Source organism: Passer domesticus, chromosome 28 (genome assembly GCF_036417665.1).
Source record: "Passer domesticus isolate bPasDom1 chromosome 28, bPasDom1.hap1, whole genome shotgun sequence".
NCBI classification, from domain to species: Eukaryota; Metazoa; Chordata; class Aves; order Passeriformes; family Passeridae; genus Passer; species Passer domesticus.
The window spans coordinates 1,616,572-1,638,373 of record NC_087501.1 but is presented as its reverse complement, the minus strand read 5'-3'; the positions used below and the strand labels follow the sequence as shown (position 1 = coordinate 1,638,373).

The following is a 21,802-nucleotide window of genomic DNA, read 5'->3' as shown; positions in this document are numbered from 1 at the left end:
AATATAGGAACAATTGCCATCCCTGGGTCAGCTGTAGGAACAGCCAGATTCCATGGATGCTTTTTGAAGGAGGCCCTGTCCCTGCCACTCACCGTGTTGTAGTTCCAGATGGTTTTCCAGGACCCACTGATGTTCCTTTGCTCAATGACGGCCACACGCCATTGCCTGTTGATGGTCACAATTTGGGACTGGCCACCAATGATGACTTGAGTGTGGTTGAAGATGCCGCTGGGAATCTGCTGAGTCTGAAAAGCCAAGAGAAAGATGTTTGAAGACCTGTGATGTCCGAAAGTTTTCTGAAAAATCCCTGCCAGACTGGAAGATGTGCTGCCCTCTGGAGACTGCCTGCCCTGCACTCAGTCTTTTCCAAAGCACCCAGAATAAGGGCTGTGACAGTGGGCAGAGGCTGTAAGAATTCTTTTCATGGATTCAGTGAATCCTTGCTGCATCTGACAGCTGCCAGCTGGTGTCTTTCGAGGCTGATGCATGCTGGAGCACTGGCCAGAGAAAACCCATGCTCTAGGGCTTGGATGGAAACCACTGCTCTCCCATTGCCCTTTCAAGGCATTTGAACCTTCCAGCAGGAAGCTGTCAATGAGGAGATGCCAGGCAAGAAGGGCATCTGGGTTGGCATTGGGCAGCACTGCGGGATCCCCCCCCCATTTGGTTCAAGAAAGCAAAGCGCTAAGGTTTTCTCACCGGGAAATTGACACTGCCATTGCCAATGCAGTACTTCAGGTCCACAACTCTCAGGACATCGAGGGTAATGCATGATCCCAGATTCAACTGGGGTCCTTGGAAAGCTGGAAAAGAAAAGAGAAAACTCCATGAGCTGATGCCTGAGATCTTGCATGACCTTCTACAGGATGGTGGTGGTGTCGCTAAGAGCCAACCAGGTTCAGCAGAATTGCTGCTCTGGGAATGTTCGAGCCATGCAAGGGACAGATTCTCTTGGAGTCCCCAATGAGCACTGGCTCTATGGCTCAGCCTGGAATGCTCACAAAGACCTGCTCCTGAACACCCATGGGGATGTCCTGTGCAGAAATTGAGGCTCTATTGCACTTTGTTTTGAGTCCCAGTGGCTGAGTATAGCATGGGAAGGCAGCTGCCAGTTCATGGGCCCAGTCACATGGGCTGTGATGTTCTGGAAGAATCCTACCATGTGTAGGTCATTTTAGCCCTGGGAGATGGGATCATTGTGTGAGGGGAGAACCTCCAGGGATCAGAGGAACTTGGCTCAGTGTTGTGAAGCACAGGCTTTGGTGGCTGCCTGAGTCAACTCATTAGCAAGCTCTGACCTGAAGGACAGTGGTTCCTGGCACAACACTTCTTGACTGGCTATATCAGGACAGTGCAGGGTGAGTATAAACATTCTGGGCCCAAATTTAAGCCACATTAAGCTTGCTGGAGAGGTACTCTATGGCTTTGGATTGGGTCATTTCTGGGGGCTGTCATCCCACCCTGTTCCTGTCTCCATTTGCCGATGGGCCGATCCCTTTGTGCAACTGCTGCAGCCCTTGGTTTCTGTGGGTTTGGAGGTGGAAGAGCAGCAGTTGTGCCTCAGACATGACCCAAGGTGAAAACATGCCAGATGAGTAACACTCAGAATTCTCATGCTTGCACTCACTGTTAACTTCGTAAGCCAGGTAGGTGGTGAGCCCGCTGCACATCGCCGTGATGTCTATTCCGTAGGAGTTGAGGTTGTTGACCAGTCCATTGGTGACAAAGGTGATCCTCTTGGTGTGTCTTCCAAAAGCACCGATCAGGTTCTAAACATGAAAAATCAGCATTCAGCAAGCTCAGTGCACAGAGGTGGTTCCTGCTAGGCCTTTTCCTCTGCAATGATGATTGAAGGCTTGCAGATTGAATCCCACCTGATTTTCAGGAGGGATTTTAATTTCCTGGGGGGCCTGTGGGATCACTAGCAAGCCTTGAAGGGACCTCCAAAGGCAGAGCTCATTCTAAGGGAGTCACGGTGAATGGAACTTGAGGGGAAATAGCAGCACAAAGAAAGAACTGGAGGGCTCCACAAAGAAGAGGTTTGCCCAGTGAGCTGCATCACTCAACATCATCCTGGAACGTGAATATGGAATGATACCACCCCTTTCTCATTTTGGAAGAGCATTCCTAAAACAAATACTCATCTACATTTCTGTTAAGTGAAAGGAATGTCTTCCACAAGACTCAACCTGATCCTGCCCAGAAAGAAGAAGCACATGGAGAAATGGACCGATGATGCCCAGGAATCTGCTAGACCTTTGGAATCTTACCCTGCTCTCTTGTGCCAGGTGGGCCAGGTTATCAAAGCGGGGCATCTCACTTCTGTTCATGATGGAAATGTAGCAGGTGTTCTGTTGAGTGACTTTGGTTGCAATGACACCCTGTAAAAGAAAAGTATTCCGCACTCACAATTCAGTTTCTTCCAAGTATTAATGGTGGCATAAAGGTGGGATCAAAACCATAACGAATGTTGTGTTTCACTGCCCCACATTGCAGGCTCCAAACGTTCAGAATAAAGAAACAATGGTTATCCCTGCATCAGCTGTGCAAGCAGCCAGATACCATGCATACTTTTTGAAGGAACTCCTGTCCTGCCGCTCACCGTGTTGTAGTTCCAGATGGTTTTCCAGGACCCGCTGAAGCTCCTCTGCTCAATGACGGCCACACGCCATTGCCTGTTGATGGTCACAATTTGGGACTGGCCACCAATGATGACTTGAGTGTGGTTGAAGATGCCGCTTGGAATCTGCTGAGACTGAAAAGCCAAGGGAAAGAAGATGTTTCCCCTTTAAAGGGAGACAGTGATTTCCCCAAATCTTCCCAAATAATCGTGCCATAATGGAAGAAGTGCTGCCCTCTGGGGAGTGCCTGCCCTGCACTCAGTGTTTTCCAAAGGACCCAGAATAAGGGCTGTGACAGTGGGCAGAGGCTGTAAGAATTCTTTTCATGGATTCAGTTAATCCTTGCTGCATCTGGTACCCTTAGAGGTTGATGCATGCTGGATCACTTGCCAGAGTAAACCCACGCTCTAGGGCTTTGATGGAAACCACTGCTCACTCACTGCTCTCTTTCTGCATCTGAACCCTCAAGCAGGAAGCTCTCAGAAGAGGAGATGCCAGGCAAGAAGGGCATCAGAATTGGCTTTGGGCAGCCACTTGGGTTCTCCTCATTTTGATTCAAGAAATCTAAGGGCTAAGGTTTACTCACCGGGAAATTGCCATTCCAGTTTCCATTCCAGTTGCCATTCCAATTGCCATTCCAGTTGTTCTGGCCATTCCAATTGCCATTCCAGTTGTTGTTCCAGCTGCCATTCCAATTGTTGTTCCAGCTGCCATTGCCAATGCCATTCCAAATGCCATTCCAATTACCATTGCCATTGCCATTCCAATTGTTGTTCCAGTTGTCATTGCCGTTGCCGTTCCAAATGCCATTCCAGTTGCCATTGCCATTCCAATTGCTATTGCTGTTGCAGTACTTCAGCTCTACAACTTTCAGGACATCGATGGTTATGCATGATCCCAGAGTCACCTGGGGGCCTTGGAAAGCTGAAAAAGAAAAGACAAAACCCCATTACCTAATTCTTAAGGCATTTGCTGATGTTCTGCAGGAGGGTTTCTTTGTGTTTTGAGGTGGAAGAACAGCATCTGTGCCTGAGGCACATCCCAAGGGAAATCAAGGTCAGGTCATTAACACTTAGAACTCCCATGCTTGCACTCACTGTGAACTTCAGTAGCCAGGTAGGTGGTGAGTCCGCTGCACATAGCCGTAATGTCTGCTCCATAGGAGTAGAGGTTGTTGACCAGTCCATTGGTGACAAAGGTGATCCTCTTGGTATGTCTTCCAAAACTACCGATCAGGTTCTAAACACGAAAAACCGACATTCAGCAAGCTCATTTCTGGGAGCTAGTTCCTGCTTGGTCTATTCCTAGCTGTGGAATGATGCCTCATGGCTGGGTGTTTGGGTCTAAATTTTCTTTTAGGGAGACCTTTTAATTCCTGGGGGGGCCTGTGGGACCACAGGGAAGCCTCGAAGGTAGCTTCAAGGGCAGATGTTTCCAAGGCAGTCAAGGTGCCTGGAGCCTGAGGGGAAGTGGCAGCACAAGGAAAGAGCTGGTGTGAAGAGGAGTTCAGCCGCTCCGTGGAGCCAGAGCACCTTTCAAGACATTTCCTCAGTCATTGCCCTTGCCCCTCGGGGCACCCAGGCTGTCAAATGGAAAGCTGGCAGGAGAAGTCTCCACCCGCAGCCCATTCTAATCTGGAACCACAGAGGACAGCAGCAAGCCTGGGCAGATACATTTGTTCTCAGACTATTGGCAGATGGTGCTTAGGGCCCCTCACTGAGACCCTGGTTGCTTGAGTGGGACACGTCTTTCTGAAAGCCCACTGTGAGCATTCATTTCAAATTTCAATTCATTTCAAATGAATTGCCACTCTGCTTTCCTCTTGGCCTGCTTTGTGGCCTGGCTGCCTGCTTTCCAGCCCTTTCCTCTGAGACCCTTGGTTCCCTCTGTTCTCTCAGCTAGGGCCAGAAATCTCCTGTTGTGGCTCATCCCATGAATGTGGGAGAAAAGCTGAGGAACGGAGAAATGATCTCTCATGCCCCAGTTGAAAAGGGAGTCTGGCCAAGAGCCACTAAAAGGCTAAGTTCTGAGCTGACCAATGCAAATTGGTCATGAAAAATCTGTGAAGGACTTTCAGATCTTGGCATGGCAATAGGATTAAGACCCTTGAATGGCTCCTCAGAGCAAGGCTTTGCCCAGCAAGCTGCAGAGCTCAATATCCTCAGTGAGAGTGGAGCTGGTTGAGGGAATAATGCAGCCTCTTTCTTTTGGAAAAGTATTCCTACAATAAATTCCTACTCAGCATTACTATTAAGAAATTGGAAACTCTGCCACAAGACACGACCTGATCCTGCCCAGAAAGAGGAAGCACATGAAGAAATGGACCGATGATCTCCAGGGCCCAAAAACTGCAGCTCCTTGGAGCCTTACCCTGCTCTCTTCTGCCAGGTGGGCCAGGTTATCAAAGCGGGGCATCTCATTTCTGTTCATGGTGGAAATGTAGCAGGTGTTCTGTTGCGTGACTTTGGTTGCAATGATACCCTGTAAATTAAAGTAATTTAGCATTCAAAATTCAGTTTCTTTCTGCAGTTTACACTCGGTAAAGTTGGGATGGAAACCATAACAAATTCTGAGTTTCAACCCTGCATCGCGTACTCCAAACATTCACAATAAAGAAACAATCACCATCCCTGGGCCAGCTGTACCAGTGGCCAATCTCCTTGGATGTATTAAACAAGCCCTGTCCCTGGCACTCACCGTGTTGTAGTTCCAGATGGTTTTCCAGGACCCGCTGAAGCTCTTCTGCTCAATGATGGCCACATGCCATTGCCTGTTGATGGTCACAATCTGGGACTGGCCACCAATGATGACTTGTGTGTTGTTGAAGATGCCGCCTTGCGTGTTGTTGAAGATGATGCCTGGAATCTGCTGAGACTGAAAAGCCAAAAGAAAGAAGACGTTTCATTGCTCACTCATTCCTCTCTTTCAGCATGTGCACCCTCAAGCAGGATCCTCTCAAAAAGAGAAGATTCCAGGCAAGAAGGACATCAGGGTTGGCTTTGGGCAGCAGCTTGGAGGCCTCCCCATTTTCTTAATGACAACTAAGGGCTAAGGTTTTCTCACCTGACCATTGCCATTCCAATTGCCAGTGATATTCCAAATGCCATTCCAGTTGCCACTGCCATTCCAATTGCCATTCCAATTGCCATTGCCATTCCAATTGTTGTTCCAATCACCATTGCCATTCCAATTGCCATTCCAATTGCCATTGCTATTGCAGTACCTCAGATCCACAGCTCTCAAGACATTGAGGGTAATGCAGGATCCCAGATTCACTTGGAGTCCTTGGAATTCAGGAAAGGAAGAAACAAAATCCCATGAGCTAATTCTAATGATCTTGGCTGCCTTTCTCCAGAAAGCTGGTGGTGTTGCTCAGAGCACACCAGGTATGAAGAATTGCTGCTCTGGGAATATTTGAGCTGCACAATTGACAGATTCTCTTGGATTCCCCTAAAAGCACTGGCTCTGTGGCTCAGCCTGGAATGCTCACAAAGACCTGCTCTTGAACACCCTTGGGGATTTCCTGTGCAGAGATCGAGGCTCTGTCGCACTTTGTCCTGACAGTCCCAATGGCTGAGTATAGCATGGGAAGGCAGCTGCCAGTTCATGGGCCCAGTCACATGGGCTGTGATGTTCTGGAAGAATCCTACCATGTGTAGGTCATTAAACCCTGGGGAACGGGATCATTGTCTCAGGGAAAAACTTACAGGGGAGGAAACCACTAGATTTAGTGTTGTGAAGCACAAGGCTTTGGAGGCTGCCTGGATCAACTCAGCAAGCTCTGACCTAAAGGACAGTGGTTCCTGGAACAACACTTCTGCTTGACTGGGTGTTACAGGGCAGCTCAGGTGTGGGCCAAAACACTCATTAAGCTTCCCAGAAAGGCACTGTCAGGGTTTGGTTTGGGTGATTTCTGGGGGCTGTCACCCCACCCTGTCTCAATCTGCCAAGGTGCCGAACCCTTTGTGCAACTGCTGCAGCCCTTGATTTGTGTGGGTTTGGAGGTGGAAGAGCAGCAATTTTGCCTCAGACATGCCCCAGGAGACAAAAAGGCCAGGTCAGGAACACTGAGAATTCCGTTAATTCACTCACCATGAACCTCGTAAGCCATGTAGGTGGTGAGTCCACTGCACATAGCTGAGATTTCTATTCCGTAGGAGTTGAGGTTGTTGACCAGTCCATTGGTGACAAAGGTGATCTCCTTGGTAGGTCTTCCAAGAACACCAATCATGTTCTAAACATCAAAAACCAGCATTCATCAAGCTCAGTGTCAGGAGCTGGCTCCTGCTTGAGATATTCCTAGAGCTGGGAAGGGGCTTGGAGCTGTTTTTTTGAGTCCCAACTGCCTTTAGGGGAAACTTTTAATCCCTTGTGGTCTGTGGGACCACTAGCAAACCTTGAAGGCAGCAGTAAAAGTACATGGTTTGCCCAGGAATCTGCTGAGCTCAACATACTCTGAGAAAGTGGAGCTGGGTGAGGGAATAATGCAGCTCCTTTCTTTTGGCAAAACATTTCTGCAACAAATTTCCAATCTACACTACTGTTGAGTGAAGGGAAATCCTGCCACTAGACACAACCCGATCCTCTCCAGATAGAAGCAGAAGAAGAAATGAGCTAATAAATTCCAGGGTCAGGAACATGGTTTCTTACCCTGCTCTCTGCCGCCAGGCGGGCCAGATTATTAAAACTGGGTATATCAGTTCTGTTCATGATGGAAATGTAGCAGGTGTTCTGTTGCGTGACCTTGGTTGCAATCACACCCTGTAAAATAAAAGTATTTAGCATTCACAATTCAGGTTCTCCAACTGTTGAGGTTGGTTCAAAGTCAGGATGGAAGCAGTAACAAATACAATGAGTTTCTACCCCACGTTGTTTACTCAGATGATCAGAATACGGAAACAAGCCCCATCCCTGGGTCACCTTTTTAACAATCCCACTCCCATCCACTCACCCTGTTGTAGTTCCAGATGGTTTTCCATGATAAATTTTGGGTTTTTTGCTCGATGATTGCCACCCTTGTTTGACTATTGATCTTCACACCTTGTGAGATACCGGTGATAGTGATTTGAGAGTCTCCTCCAAAGATGATTTGCTGGTCTCCATTTGTCTTCTGAGACTGGAAAACCAAATGCAGCACTTTTAGATGGTAACATTAGTCAGTGTTGTCTCCACTGCTTTTAAAAAACCCTTGCTACAATAGAAGAAGTTCTGTCCCCCCCCTAAGAGCCAGAAGTGGCATCAGTATTTTCAAATAGACCCAGATCAAGGCATTGGTATTGGGCAGTACCCATAAGAATTCTTTTCAAGGATTCCATGAATCATTGCTGCATCTGACACCTGTGATTTGGTTCCTTTAGAGATTCATCTGTTTGAGAAGACTTCAATTCTTTTACTTCAAAGTGTTGGAGAAAGAATCAAGGAGATTTCATGAAGCAGGGAATAGAGACAGAGTAGCCATGCATGTGGAAATTGTTCATTTATACTCACATAATCAGCAAGGGCTGGGGTCAGGACGAGTCCTAGAAGGACTGCAGTCCAAATCTGAAATGAAAATCAAATACAAAATGAAACTGCAACTCTGGCTGACAAATCTGGTCATGACACTCCTCCTTCCCTTTTCCTAATCTGATGTTCAAGGGTCCTCCTTGGATCCCTTTTTTGCTTTCAGCCTGGGATTGCATCCGTGCCCCCAAAGGGAGGCACCCTCGCTGTACCCCAGGGTGCTCACAGTAGACACATTTCACACTTGCTCTCTCAAGAGCTGAACCTCAAGTTGTTTCTCAGAGCTGTGCAGGCACACACAGGCATTCTACAAGAGTAAAGAGGAGAAAGCTTTTCCATTTCTTCTGCTCTGGCATTGCAGGAAGGGCTTGATGCACTGGTGCAGTGCTGCAGTGGTGCAAAAGCGTTGGCAATAATGGGCATGGATGAGGCTTCCTGCTTTCTGAATAATGTACAGCCAAGCCGTGAAGAAAGCCTTCCCTGCTCAGCTCCTCTGAGCCCTTCAGAGAGATAAAGGAATGGGTCTGAGTCAAAGTTTCAGTTCCTAAGGAAGAAAAGCATGCATACTTACAGGTAGATGCATCCTGACTGCAGAGCTGATGCTCCTGCAGGTAGAATGAGCAGTGTGAGCCCTCCACCTTTTATACGTTTTCAGAAATCAGTGTAAAAATGCTGAGTGTTGCCATAAAATTATTTTGTCATTTGTTTCCCTGTCACTTGTCCCTGAAAATTATTTCCTGGTGTAACTACTTGATAAACATGGGAATTGTATTTCTGAACCATTTGACCTCCTGGAGTCTGATAGTTATCAAATAGGAATCCATTTGCAGTGAAAAATTAAATATGTTTCTAGTATTTTTCTAACATGTACTATTTACTTTTGAAAATTCACATCAAACTTAAGACCGGAGATATCCTAGGGCTTAAACAAGAACATGAAAAGCTTTGCATTAGGCAAAATATGTGAAAGCCTTTTTACCTTCCAAAATATACTGTATGTTATCGGGTCACCATAGCACCCACTCAAATGCGGCGCTGAGGGCTGAGGGATCTGTGCCTCTGTGGGCTTGTCAAAGGAGCCCTGAGACATTTACACCTTTCCAGCTTTGTTAATTTACAGTTGTTGACAGATTTTTCCTCTTAAGTGCATGAAGTTAAAGCAGTTTTGCGAGCAGTTGGACCTTGCTGCTGGCGTTTTATTCTCCTGGGGACAGTATTGCAGCAGGCATTGTCCCTTTCCAGGAGCAGCTGTGACCTGTTATTCCCTGCCTGGAGAACAGGGAAAATATAGCTTGGATATTAGGAAAGTGTTTTTTACAGATAGGGTGGAAAAGCACTGGAGTGGTCTGCCCGGGGAGGTGGTGGATTCATCTCTGGATGTGTTTAAAACCAGACTGGATGTGGCACTTGGTGCCATGGTCTAGCTGAGGTGTTGGGGCTGGGTTGGACTTGATGATCTTGAAGGTCTCTTCCAACCTAGTGATTATGTGATTCCATGTGTGATTCTGTGTGTGATTCCATGTGTGATTCCGTGTGTGATCCTGTGTGTGATTCTGTGTGTGATCCGCCTGTGCCTGTGGCACCTCAAGGAAAATGCAGTGTCAGGTTGAAAAAGGAGAGGAGAGGAGAGGAGAGGAGAGGAGAGGAGAGTGTGTCCAGAAACCCCAGGCAAGGCAGACAGGAACGATTCTTTAAGTGCTGCAACCCTACGGTTGCTTTTCTTTGGAGGTGCTAAAAAATTCTTGGGTGCAGTTTTGCTTTGGTTTTCACGTCAGTTGACCCTTAGAGTCCCCAAAAGGCCTTTCCTGAAGAGAACGGGCTGCTGCACCCTTTTCCTTGGAGTAACCCTGGGGTGTTCCCGAGTGGGTAAAGTGTCTCTTGGAGTAACTCCTTTCAAAGAGCAACGAAAGGGCCCCTGAGGGAGGAGGGCAGGGGAAGATGTGGTGTTTTCCAGACAGAGTTGCTGAAGTTTTCGATGAAGAAAGTAGGCTCAGGCTTTTTGCTTTACTTTTGTCCTAACACCTGTTCTCAACCCCAGACTTCATTTAATACACCTCTTAATTCTGTTATCTGCAATTCAGTTTTTGAGCTGGTCAGAGCAACAGTGCATCTCTCTATTTGCAATTGACAATATTTATTTTTGAAGCAAAACATTTCACATTGCGTCACATTACTGCATTTTACTGTTAATTAGAAGTCAAGATAAAAATCAGTTATGCTGATCTCATGTTGTCTTAAATATGGGTAATGTGGTAGGTGTAGCACCATTTTCTTCTAGTATTGATAAATTGACTGAACTCAAGGCAGCATGTGAACTCGCCCCAAGAAGTTGCACTGGAAGAGGTTTAAATGCCAAAATTGGGATTTTGCAAGGACGTTAGTTTAGCAACTTGTCTTTGGACTTGCTTCTGCTTTTTCAAAGGGTTTGTGAAAACACAGCACAGACCATTGTAGGTTGATGATAAATTTTACTGAGACTCAACAGCTTCCATACAGAGCAGAAGAAAGATAAATGATTGAAAATATGATCAAGAGAAGATTATCAAGGCGAAAAATCTTACTAATGTGCACACAATTCTATGAATTTTCTTCTGCAAACTTTGTCAGGAATAACCACAGTAATAAACAGGCAGTTCATTAATCTTAAATTTCAATCATGAAATATCTCACTCCAAGAAGTTTCATCCTGATGAGAAGTTTGATCCTCTTAAAAAGTTTGATCCTGAGAGAAGAAGAAAAAACCAATTAGATTTGGACTGAGAAAATATGAAGATAAAAATGTAGCTGAAATGCTTCCAATGAGTTGCCTCAAAATTCCAGATTTATGTCAAAAGCTAGAGCCCAGAAGCTTCCTGAGAAAGCTGAGACTGACAGACTTGCTGGGTTTCCTTAGGTTTTATACATGGGTGTATAAAAAGCCATAGAAAACCACAAGATCTCACTAAGTGGCATGCTCATGTTTGCTTGAATCCTTTTTTTTAATCCTGTGCTAGTTTTGGAGCCGCAGGGCTGTCAGTAGCAGACTCACCAGGAGCTGGGTAGGCGAGGTAGGAGGGAATTCCTCTGCACAGGGCTTGGATGCGTTTTCCATACGGGCTCAAGCTTTGGAGTCTGTTCCTGGAGATGATGAAGCGATTCTCTCTGGGTGGCAATTGGTAAGGCCCGAGTACCTGAGAATCAAAGAAACAAATCCAGAAAACAGCATTTAGGAAAACCAAACCCGGAGTTCAGAACTGGCAATGCACATGTTGAGACCAGACCTGCCAAGAAGGACCTGGGGCCTGGTCCTCCTGGATCTGGTCCTCCTGGACCCAACAGGCTGCACATGACCCACCAACATGCACCAACAGCCCAGGAACCCTCCACGTGCTGGGCTGAGCCCCAGCATGGACAGCAGCTCCAGGAGGATTCTGCCCCTCTGCTCAGGTGAGACCCATCTGCAGAGCTGCCCCCAGCCCTGGGGCCCAGGAAGGACCTGGGGCAGCAGGACAGAGCCCAGAGGAGGCACCAGCATGGTCAGAGGGATGGAGCAGCTGTGCTGTGAGGAAAGGTTGAGGTGATGGGGATTGTTCATCCTGGAGGAGAGAAGTTTCAGGTGACCTCATCATGGCCTGCCAGTACCTGAAGGAGCAGATAGGAAAGATTGGGCAAGACCATTTATAAGGGTGTGGAGTGAAAGGACAAGGAGAAAAGGCTTCCCACTGCCAGAGGGCAGGGTTAGATGGGATACTGGGAATAAATTATTCCCCATGAGGGTGAGGAGGCCCTGGCACAAGTTGCCCAGAGAAGCTGCGGCTGCCTCATCCCTGGAAGTGTCCAAAGCCAGGCTGAACAGTAACTGGGGTTATTCCTGGGCAGTGCAACTTTTGAAGGAACTTTTATAGCGACTCGGCCCTGCTGAGAAAGTTCTCTTCGGTTCCTGGAGCCTTTTCTCCTGCTTGTGTAGGAACAAGGGCTTTTCACCGACAATCTTTTGCCCCACTTTCAACCACCATCCTACCTCGTCTCCTGGAGGTGGTGTAGGAAAGGGTTTGCCAAGCCAAAACCTCTTGCTGGTTGTAGCAATGATGCAGGTGTTCTTTGAAAACACCTTGGTTGCAACGTAGCCCTGTTAAAGTTAAACAAAAACCCCTTTTTGTTGCAAACAATATACAGGGAAAGAGAAGTGCGTTGCTAGAGAGAGGCACTGGTTAAATGAAAGGCTTCCTACAGTGCAAATAGTCACAGGGAAAGAAAATATTGGTCTTTTCAATTATATTGTTTTGGCAAATGTGTCATGGAGGCTGACAGGAGACTTTGGTAAAAGGTAAATTGCCTCCTCCTGTAATGCCACGTGTATGGTGTGTTCTCCTGCTTAGGGAAGGTGAAGGAATTTGCTGCTGAAAAGCTAATGCAGCACACAGTGGCCAGCAGAAACAATCCTAAGGCTGAAGGAGCATTTTCAAGCATCTCCTTTAAAATACAATGAAATTTAGTTGAAGCTTTGGTGGTTTTTAGAAAACATTTGTCTTTTTTACCATTTTTCTTGTGCCATGGTGGCAGCTACTTACAGCCTTGAAGTCCCAGACGGTTTTCCAGGCCTCAGACCCATCCTTTGGGGTGGTGCTGACCCTGATCCCAGAGTAGATTGAGTTTTCACTGGGCTGCTCATTAAAGTTATTCTCCATGTTCTGATTTTTGGAAAAGATTAAAAGAGGTAAGGATTTAGCTTTGTGGATTCCCAGCAGTGTTTCACTCAATAAAACATTAGCTACAGTAACCATCTTTTGGGAAATTACTTTTCCTGGAGATCAGATTAAAGGGGAGATGATTTCTTGGCTCAGAATGATGGGAACCTTTACTTTCTAAGTAATCAAAATAATTCCTTATTGTTTCTTCCTTGCTGGCACCAGATTATTTAGAGTATTCTACTGTATTTTGTGGTCAGATCAATCGTGTTAATATTTGTTTCTCTCCATACCATTATTTTCAGTGTTTGTGCTCATCTCAGGACCAGACTTCCCTGATTCCATGTATGGCAAACTGATACATCAAGCATGGAAATAATTTCTTTGTTATCACAGAAAAATTAAAATGCAATTTTTGTCTAAATATCAGATTTAAAAACCAGCTTCACTTCCAGAAACCCATTTCTCAGAGGTAAGAGCTGAAGCCAGTGGTTCCTGTGGCAGTAGTGAGCAGCTGTGTGTAGCTCTATACTTACATAGTCGGCAAGAGCAGGAGCCAGGAAAACTCCAAGTAGAGAAGCAATCACAATCTGAAATGAACATTTGGAATTCAGAACACCTGAAGATCATGCTGCTTATCTTGCATCAAATTATTCGCTGTCTTAAAATAATTTTGACTTCCTGTTTACTTTGTGTACGGACTCAGCATTTTCTGCAGTGGGGTCCAGCTGAAGAGGATTGAAATGTGCAGGAGATTTATTTGTTGATGAGTTCACATGCATGGAAATGGCTCGTAGCCCCAGCACTGCACCTTGCCCAGGCAAGAAGGTCATTCAAACACAGTGGGTTCTAAAACTTGCCCCAATTCATCAACTTATTGGAAAAAATGTTCTCTGAGATATTTTCTTTGCAAGACTGAGCTATTCACCTCGAGCTTTTGATGTCAGACATGGAGCAGATCTGAGAAACGTCCATGTGCATCTGTTGTGAAGAGCTGGAATATGGGGGCACATTCCAGCCCTGGAACACAGCAGAAAGGCACCTGAGCATCTTCACAGTGATCTCACCCTCCAAATACAGGACTAATAGTCTAAAGGGAGGCACAGGCACTTCAGAAAACTGGGATATCAAGCATTTGTTACCCTTTATAAAGCCAGAGTTTCAACAACTCACGAGCCCGCTGTTGCTCGGGTTTGTCCGAACTAGGCTGATACCTTTTGGAGAGATTTCCTATTGTTATGATGAAAAATTCTTTTGGGATAACTATTGTGAACAACTATTCTCTTGAAGACAATCCTATGAATATTGAATTGGTCCCAGATTTTATCTCCTTCAAAGGAGGACTGTGATGAAAAAGGTCCATGTCCGACTCAGAGCATTTAGAAGTAATGCTTGGGAATTTTTCCTACACCAGTTTCAGGCTGCTGTAAATACCTCAGTGTCACCATCCTGCACTTGGAGTCTCTTGTGTCACATTCTCAGCAAACAGCTGAGCCTTAATTTTATGTGACTTGCTGAGACTGTTGATTTGCCTCTGAGTGCTGAAGGAGAGCGAGAATATTGTCCTGTGGACGTGTCACGAGTGTGTGTCGCCCCTGGAGCAGAGCCCTTCTCTCTTTCATGTTTCAGCATGTGGAGTTCCATCCCTGCCAAAAGGGAAATTTCTCCCCTGCAGTCCCCACCCCTTTTGCATTTTCACTTTGAAAATGCCCTTTGGCATGTTCACTTTGTCAGAAATCACTAAGAGTTCTCTCAGTGCCAAGAAAAGCTCAAAACCACTTAAAAGGTGCCCAGCCTTAAGAGTTTTATGAGAAAGTGATAGATATACTTACAGGGAACTTCATTTGGATGGCAAGCCAGGCCAGCTCTGCTGCTAATTGATGTGTACTCTTACTTTTTATACATAATATCCCCAAGTTAAATCTGAAAATGGGTTTACCTTATTGGCAGGTGCCCTGTGTTCACAGAAGCATGACGAGTTTCCTGGGGAAGTGCTCTGATAAGAGGAGGCTTTGATACCTGCCTGATTGAATTCATGGCATACAGGGAGCTGAGAGAAAAGTGCTCATGGTAAGCTCAGTATATTAAACAGCCACTTTTACATGAAAAAAGAAATTATAAGCAGAAGCAGAGCAGAGATTCCCAGTAAACTTGCAGTGATGCTTTGTGCCAAGGTGGCAAAGGACTCAGCCTGAAGTTGTGCCCCTGACCAAAAGCACCATTCAAGCCAAGGGGGTGGGAATCTTGCTATGTGAAAAATATTAAGTTTCTTCTTGTAAGACATAGCTCTGAATCTTCACAGAGCCTCTTCAGGAGAGTAACACCTGATTATGGACTAAGGGCTGATTTGAGAAAGGGACCATAAATTTTAGGTAGCAAGGTTCACCGAGGGATCCTGAGTCACAGCTTTGTAAACTCAGCCTCACTGCCTGAGGACTGGCAAAGGTGAAATTAGAGGGGTTTAAACCCTTCTTAGGCAGCTTCAGCTACTTCCTATTGGAGGGTGCCTCTAGGACTGTGGGGCTTGTGTTTAAACACATGCCTGCTGCTTTCAGGGGTGTTCCAGGGAGATGTGTGGTGAACTGTGGGCAAAAAGTCTCCAAAAAGCAAGGCTTGCCTATTGGAAATACATCGAAGGCATTGCCCGAGACAACCAGCTCAGGCTGTGTCACAATCACATTAATTAGCAAATGCTTTTTAGAAATTAACCTTTAGTTTTTGTCCTTGTCTGCTGGGATCAGCAGAGCTCAGTCAGTGCAATGCAAGGTGCAGATCATGGCTATTGTAGTTTTCCTTCAGTAAATAAATACTGATCTCTCCTGCTGCTCTGCCCTTAGCTGTGCCTCAGCAATCGGATGCTGAGGGAAGCAGGAGCTGCTGCTTCTCGAGTGTTCTTCAAAGAAAATGAGTACATGAAGGCATAATCCCTGAGCAAAAGTTAAATTAAGCTTTTTTTTTTTTTAACTTGTGGTGCCTGAACCCTGTTAGAGTCCTGCTGTGATTTCGACTTTACTGTCGACATCTCTGCTGAGTATTTCTGACATACCTGTAATCTTAAAAATAAAGAATCTTTTGAGAAGAAGGGACAGAGCCAGCTTTCAAGAGGAGTGTAACATCAACCTAATTAGTCTACCTGGGTTTAGCAGAATTTGATATCTGTTTATGTGTTTTCTGATATATTGCTTAGCAGCACAGCATTGTTATGCTTGAGATAACTTTTTCTCATGTGGACTTAGGTGGCATAAAGCAAATGTGTGCAATTTCCTTTTTTTCTTTTTCCACTGAGGCCTGTTTGCTGAGAGATATTTCTGTACAATCTCCTTCTCCTTTTTTTTTCTGATAAGAGAAATTACAGAAATGTGTTTGCCGTTAGTTTGGGTTCTTGTTTTATTGGGAGGGAACCAGCCTCGATTATGACCTTCTAGCAGAAAGCAGAGTGTGATTCATCCAGGTGCCAGCACTGGCTGGTGCGGGACAGCGGATGAGGAGGAGTCCAGGCAAGGCTGCAATCTCCTGGCAACACCAGAGAACATTCTCGTGGCGACATCGTGGTCATTGGCATTCTCACAAAATGCAGAAATCAGTGGGGATTCAGAGGGGGAATCCCCATGCTGCTCCTTTTGTTTGTGACCTTGTGCACACCACGGAGCCTCGGGGTTTTTGTGTTGTTCCCTCCTGAGCTGAGCAGGCCAGAAGTGCCCCAGGCTGTCCCGTGAAGCACATCTGCTATTCCTAACTCTCTCTCTCATTTCAGCTCTGCCCATGGGGGTCACTGACCAAAAATGAGCAGCACCTCCTGCCAAGAGTCCCTGCACACAGAATGGAATGGGGTCATGGAGTCCCACAATGGTTGGGGTTGAAGGGGCCTTAAAGATCCTCCAGTTCCAGCCCCCTGCCATGGACAGGGATGCCCCTCACTGCCAGGTGGCTCAGGGCTCCATGAAATATTTTCAGTGAAAGAAATGGCTGAAGAATTGGTCTGTTTGTTGGCTGACATGGAGGCCACCATGGCACAGGTGTTCCTTCCCAACATTTCTCTGCAATTTCTGTCAATCAGGCTGTTAGGGATTGTGTTTCAGAAGACAAAATGCAGTTTGTGTGAATAAATAGCAGTGTTATTCCCAATGCCATTTAATTCTGCACAACATCCTGTTAAATATTTAAAAAAATAGCACCAGCAATACTAAAGTTTAAACCAGTGAATAATGGCCATTTGCAGAGTGATTGATTTACTGAGACTTACTGAGTGCTTTAAATATATCTGGGTCAGGTTATCTGTGCCAACCCAAAATTCAGATAGGAGGCTTACGACATGTAGATATGGACTTGTTCGAGTCATGAAGGAAAGTTCTGTCAAGTGTTTCCCACACCTCCTGCAAGATATAAAAGTTGAAGGTCTCTGGGACTTCCTTGCGTTCTTACCTTCTGCAGCCTCTTGCTCTCATCTGAAAGAAAAATGAAGAGATTTGTGAGTATATCCATTTCTGTTGAACTTTTAATAAATACTGTGAGTTCCTCGCTTTTAAAAACAGAAGGATAGAGAAGAAGATGCTCAAGTGAGTGGTACAATACAGTGGAGCAATAACATGATCTGTGTGTTGTTTCTTCGGGTCGAAAGAGGAGAACTTGCATTTCTTGGGTCAGCAAAGTCAGTGGAAGACTCATTGGAGCAAAGAATGCAGAAGTGGTTACAGTTCAGAAGGGGGGTTTGGTTGTGATTTAATGAATGCAGTTGTAGAGGCAAATCAAGAGGGAACATGGCATCAAGGAGGGACTTCTGAAAACTGCAGAAATGCCATGGTCAAGTTATTCTGCTTTTTCAGTTACAGGCAAAGGAGACCCTGATAGAAAAAACTTTACAATGAGGAATTGCAGTTGTTTTCAGCTAATATACATGCTAAGTGGGTGGTTTTTCAAACTGATGCTCCAGCTCCCTCCCTCAGCTGATGGACTGGGTGTTTTTATGGCACTGCCTGGTGTTTCTGATGAGTGAGAATTCTGATTCCTCTTACAGGCTGCAGTCCTCATTTGCCTGGGAGTCTTTTGGGCTCACATTTCTGCATTGAACGTGAGTAGATTGATGAGCCTTGTCCTGCACATGAGCATTCAAAATGTGTTGGATCCCTGGGCAGGGGGAACAGAACAGGAAGAAAACCACAGAAGAAACTAAAACCAACAAATTGCTTATTGTCAAGTGTAGAGAAAAAGAGCTTTTGCCAGAGGTTCTGTACAGGTGCAAAGTAACAAGTCAGGGTGACAGAGGTCCCCTTAGCTCAATCCAACATTTGGAGACTGGAGCAGTCTCCTGCCAGTCCCTGCTGCCCAGAATGACTGGGATGTCCCATGCAGGTTTTCCCCAGCCTGCAGGAGGGCCTGTTTTATAACTGACCTCCATCTCAAGAGCCTCCTCAGACTGCTCCAGGGTGCAGCAAACACCAAATCCCAAGAACCAAGCGTTCTTAAGGGATTTGGTATTTACGTGAAGCAGAAAGCACTGGGGGTTGCTGTGCCTGCTAAAAATGGAAGCCAGGTGGTAAACAATGACTTTGTGCTTTTTACCAAAGACCTTTGTGCTGCGAGATCCCATCAACAACTATGTCACTGGGACCATGACCATCCACAGCGAGGAGCACATCGTCGACGTGCACGTCCGCTCGGGCGTCTACTCCTCTGACACCATCTTTGACTACACACACGTGAGTAAATCCAGGGATCCGCCTCCAATTAACCTCTGAGGAAGTCTTTAAAATCAGAAATTATTTTAGTGTGTTCTTGCCACATCTTGTCCCAGAACACTGTTTCTTTGAGGGCTCCCAGCACCTTTCTTCACCCCTACAATGGGGCAGTTTAAAAGACTTGAAATGAAACTCATGGTGGCAGCTCCTGGAAGTGAAGAAGGTCCCTGACCTCAGTGGGGCTGGAGGTGGGGATGGGCTGCCAGCACTCATGGGCAGCAGAAATCTGTCAGAAATGATTCAGGGACAGGCACCAGGACAGGAGAGAAAGGAAATGCATTCATTCCACAGCAGCAACCTCTGCAGCCATTTGCTGTTCCTTCCGGGTTGCCCCAAAGAGTAGAGAGCAATGTCGGCGTTAGTTAAATAATTTCTGACGATTTAACCTCAATTCTTTCCATCCCAGGGGTATATTGCCACCAGGCTGTTTTCACGAAATGCCTGCTTTATCATGAAAATAAAGAAGGAACTGATCCCAGACCTGGAAGAGATTGGACGCCTGGCATTTGAGAGAGAGGTGACTCTGGGGGGCTGGCAAGGAAGGGTGGGAGCAGTGTGGTGGCAGGGGGACCCTCCCCTCTGCCCCTAAAGCAGCTCAGGAATGACTTGTGCTGTCTTAGCAATGATGGGGCTGTTCTGACAAGACACAGCTTGAGGGGAATGTCATGCAGAACATTATTTTAAGATAACAAACCATCATGGCTCCCCTGCAGTTTTGTTGAGGTGTCTTGAGCTGTACAATCCTGGCCTTGGAACTGATGTCCTTTGGCCATTTTGACGTGATCACAATACAAGTTCAGGCAAACTTTCCCTTTATTCATTGTCCTGCTGATATTTTGACCTTGACATTGCCTGAATTTATTTATTTTTTTTTCAGAACAAAAAGTAGAGATCGATTTACTTTGACTAGATTTTGACTTCCTTGTTCAGGCTGAGGTTTCAGAAGGAGACTGGAAGTATTGCCTGGAGGTGAACTGGAGTTGTGGCCTGTTTTGTGTCAGCCCAGTAGCACATTTACAGCAAAACTTGCTGCCAATAATATAAGTTTTTATGGCAGAAATACAGCTCAGGCTCGCTGTGCTGGCACAATCAACATCTGGTGAATTTTGTTATTGAATAGCTTGTTTGTTTTTTTAAATAATGAAATTTCTTTATCTAATGTTCTTTTATGAGGCAAAGGAAGGTGATTTTGGGTTTGGGAGCCTTCTCAAGGGTGTCCCAGTGGAGTGAAGCTAAAGCTACATTTCTGATGGTGTTTAACCTTTTCTTCTCAGACCATGAGGGATGTATACTCTCCAAATAATGTGTGGGCCCAGTTCCAAGCTGGCAGCTCCAGGCTGGGGCACTTTAAAGACTGGATTCTCTATGGGAAATACATTGAAAATCTCTGCACGGGGCTGCCTCTCTACGAGCTGGTGGCCACTGAACGTAAGTCACAGGTCAGGGCCTTGTGGCTCTGCCCCAGGGCACCCTCCTCCCCTTGGAACCCAAACCCTCCTGGCACCCTGCAGCTCTGCAGGCATTTCTTCCCCTTGAGCTGCACCACAAATGTTCTGCAGAGTTCTGACACAAACAGAAGCCTTGAGTAGGGCCATAATTGGGGATTGAGATTTGTGTGTTTAATTTAAGGCTTTTCCTAGCTGGATACAGGGAGCTCATCTGGTAAGGAGACTCTGATACTGAGATAGATACTGATATACTGATACTATCTTTATTTTCTTGGGATTTTTTAGCACCAGCAAATGATGATGGCTGTGCCAGTGCCGGCATTCCAAGCATTCTGGGCCTTAAAATCTGTGAAGAACTCATTGCAACTGAATATTGACATTTCTGTTGCAAGGAAATGCCTTTTTGAATGTTTTAGTGATGGTAACCACGTTCTCCAGCTGGAACAGAACTCTGGTATGAGGCTCAACCTGCCTATGCAAAGCTTTGATGCATAACAAGCCTATGACATACAAATAAATAGAACGCTTTAATAAATAAACAGAATTCTTTGTCTGTTTCTTGTGCCCAAACTCAGAACACAATGACAGTGGGCGTTGTGAGTTGCCCTGCAGAAAAGACGAATTTCCCCCTTGGTCCATTCCTGTGCTGGGGCTGCAGCATGGCCCAGGCATTGGTTTGTGCTTCATAAAGAGAAGAAACAGAAACAGAATTGATTTTTTTCAGTGGAGAACTTCACTTTGGCATCAGCACCCTTGTGGAGGATGGCTGGGGGAGTGAGCAGGCAGGTGAATGAAGGTGGAGGGAGGGAGCAGATCCACACATTTGCAAAGCAGCTCGAATCCTGCAGGGCCTCTGGGAATTTGCAGCAGTTTGAATGAGTGCAGTGGGCCAGAGAGATTTCCCAAGCCTGGGCAGAGGACACTGTCCCAGCCCTGAGAGATTTGTGCCTTGGAATAAAGTTTTCCTTTCACACAGTGGCACAAAGAGCTTGGTGAGTGTGCCACGTGTGCTTTGTGTCAGGAGCCGATGGAAATCCAGGATGGGGCAGGGCTGGGGAGCAGATCCCAGGGGTGCTTGGACTCTCACAGCCCTCCCTCCAGGGCCGGCAAGGGGTGTGTGTTTTGGGGATGAAGACTCAATGTTTACTGTTTATTGGAGCCTTGAGTGGCTGCCAGAGGGCAAGGACTTCCTTTGGAGGAAAATGGCCCCAGGTCTGCAGTTTGTGATTTTCAAATCAGGCTCCTGGTCAAACCATCTGCTAGATAATAAAAGAGCATTTCACCACATCGTGAAGCTGTTTTTGTAGATTAATTGTATTCATGACAGGCTGCAGGTTCTTGGTGGTCCAAAAAACATTTCTGGAGGGTCAAACTTTGTTAGTTAAATCCACAAATAATTGTTCTGTGTTCTGTGGACCCTGAAACCAGTCTCAACACCTCATTATCTGCCATTTCATTTTGAGCTAGGGAGATAGTGGTCCTGGCCTTCCTCTCAAATGGAAGAATATTGCTTCTAGACTTAATTTTAGTTTGTGGTCTCACAGGATCAGTCAGGCCTGTGAGGAGTATATTTTTTATATATTAAATTTGCACTTTGTGTTTGTTGTTTAGTCAATAAAGCTTCAGCTCTCCATCCACTGTCCCAGCCCCGCCCATGTCCAGGTGTCCAGCTCAGGGGAAACTTCTGGATGCAGCACCCCAGGGGCAAATCTGTGCTGGGGCTGCTGCACCTCTTGGGAGAGAGGAGGAAGCACAGGAAGAACCATAAACCACACAACCCATGTGGCCATGCTCTGATCCCCCCAGTTTTCCAGAGAAAAACTCTGGAA

General features: G+C 46.1%; 1 protein-coding gene across 9 annotated transcripts in view; it reads left to right on the top strand.

Annotated features, from left to right (window-relative positions):
* The window catches only part of GKN2 (gastrokine 2), a 36,132-nt gene that overhangs the window by 10,631 nt on the left and 3,699 nt on the right, over window positions 1–21,802 (top strand). For 3 of the 9 annotated variants that reach the window (XM_064400489.1, XM_064400491.1, XM_064400488.1), the window contains exons 2-6: window positions 17,805–17,858; window positions 18,355–18,486; window positions 18,932–19,042; window positions 19,800–19,953; window positions 20,259–20,427. In XM_064400489.1, the coding sequence (XP_064256559.1) occupies window positions 17,805–17,858; window positions 18,355–18,486; window positions 18,932–19,042; window positions 19,800–19,953; window positions 20,259–20,350 (543 nt within the window). In that variant the 3' untranslated portion in view covers window positions 20,351–20,427. Of the gene's footprint in view, window positions 1–12,658; window positions 13,982–14,740; window positions 14,861–17,060; window positions 17,259–17,804; window positions 17,859–18,354; window positions 18,487–18,931; window positions 19,043–19,799; window positions 19,954–20,258; window positions 20,489–21,802 lie in introns of those variants that run through there. The other 6 variants (XM_064400496.1, XM_064400495.1, XM_064400492.1 and 3 more) reach the window with 5 other exon arrangements.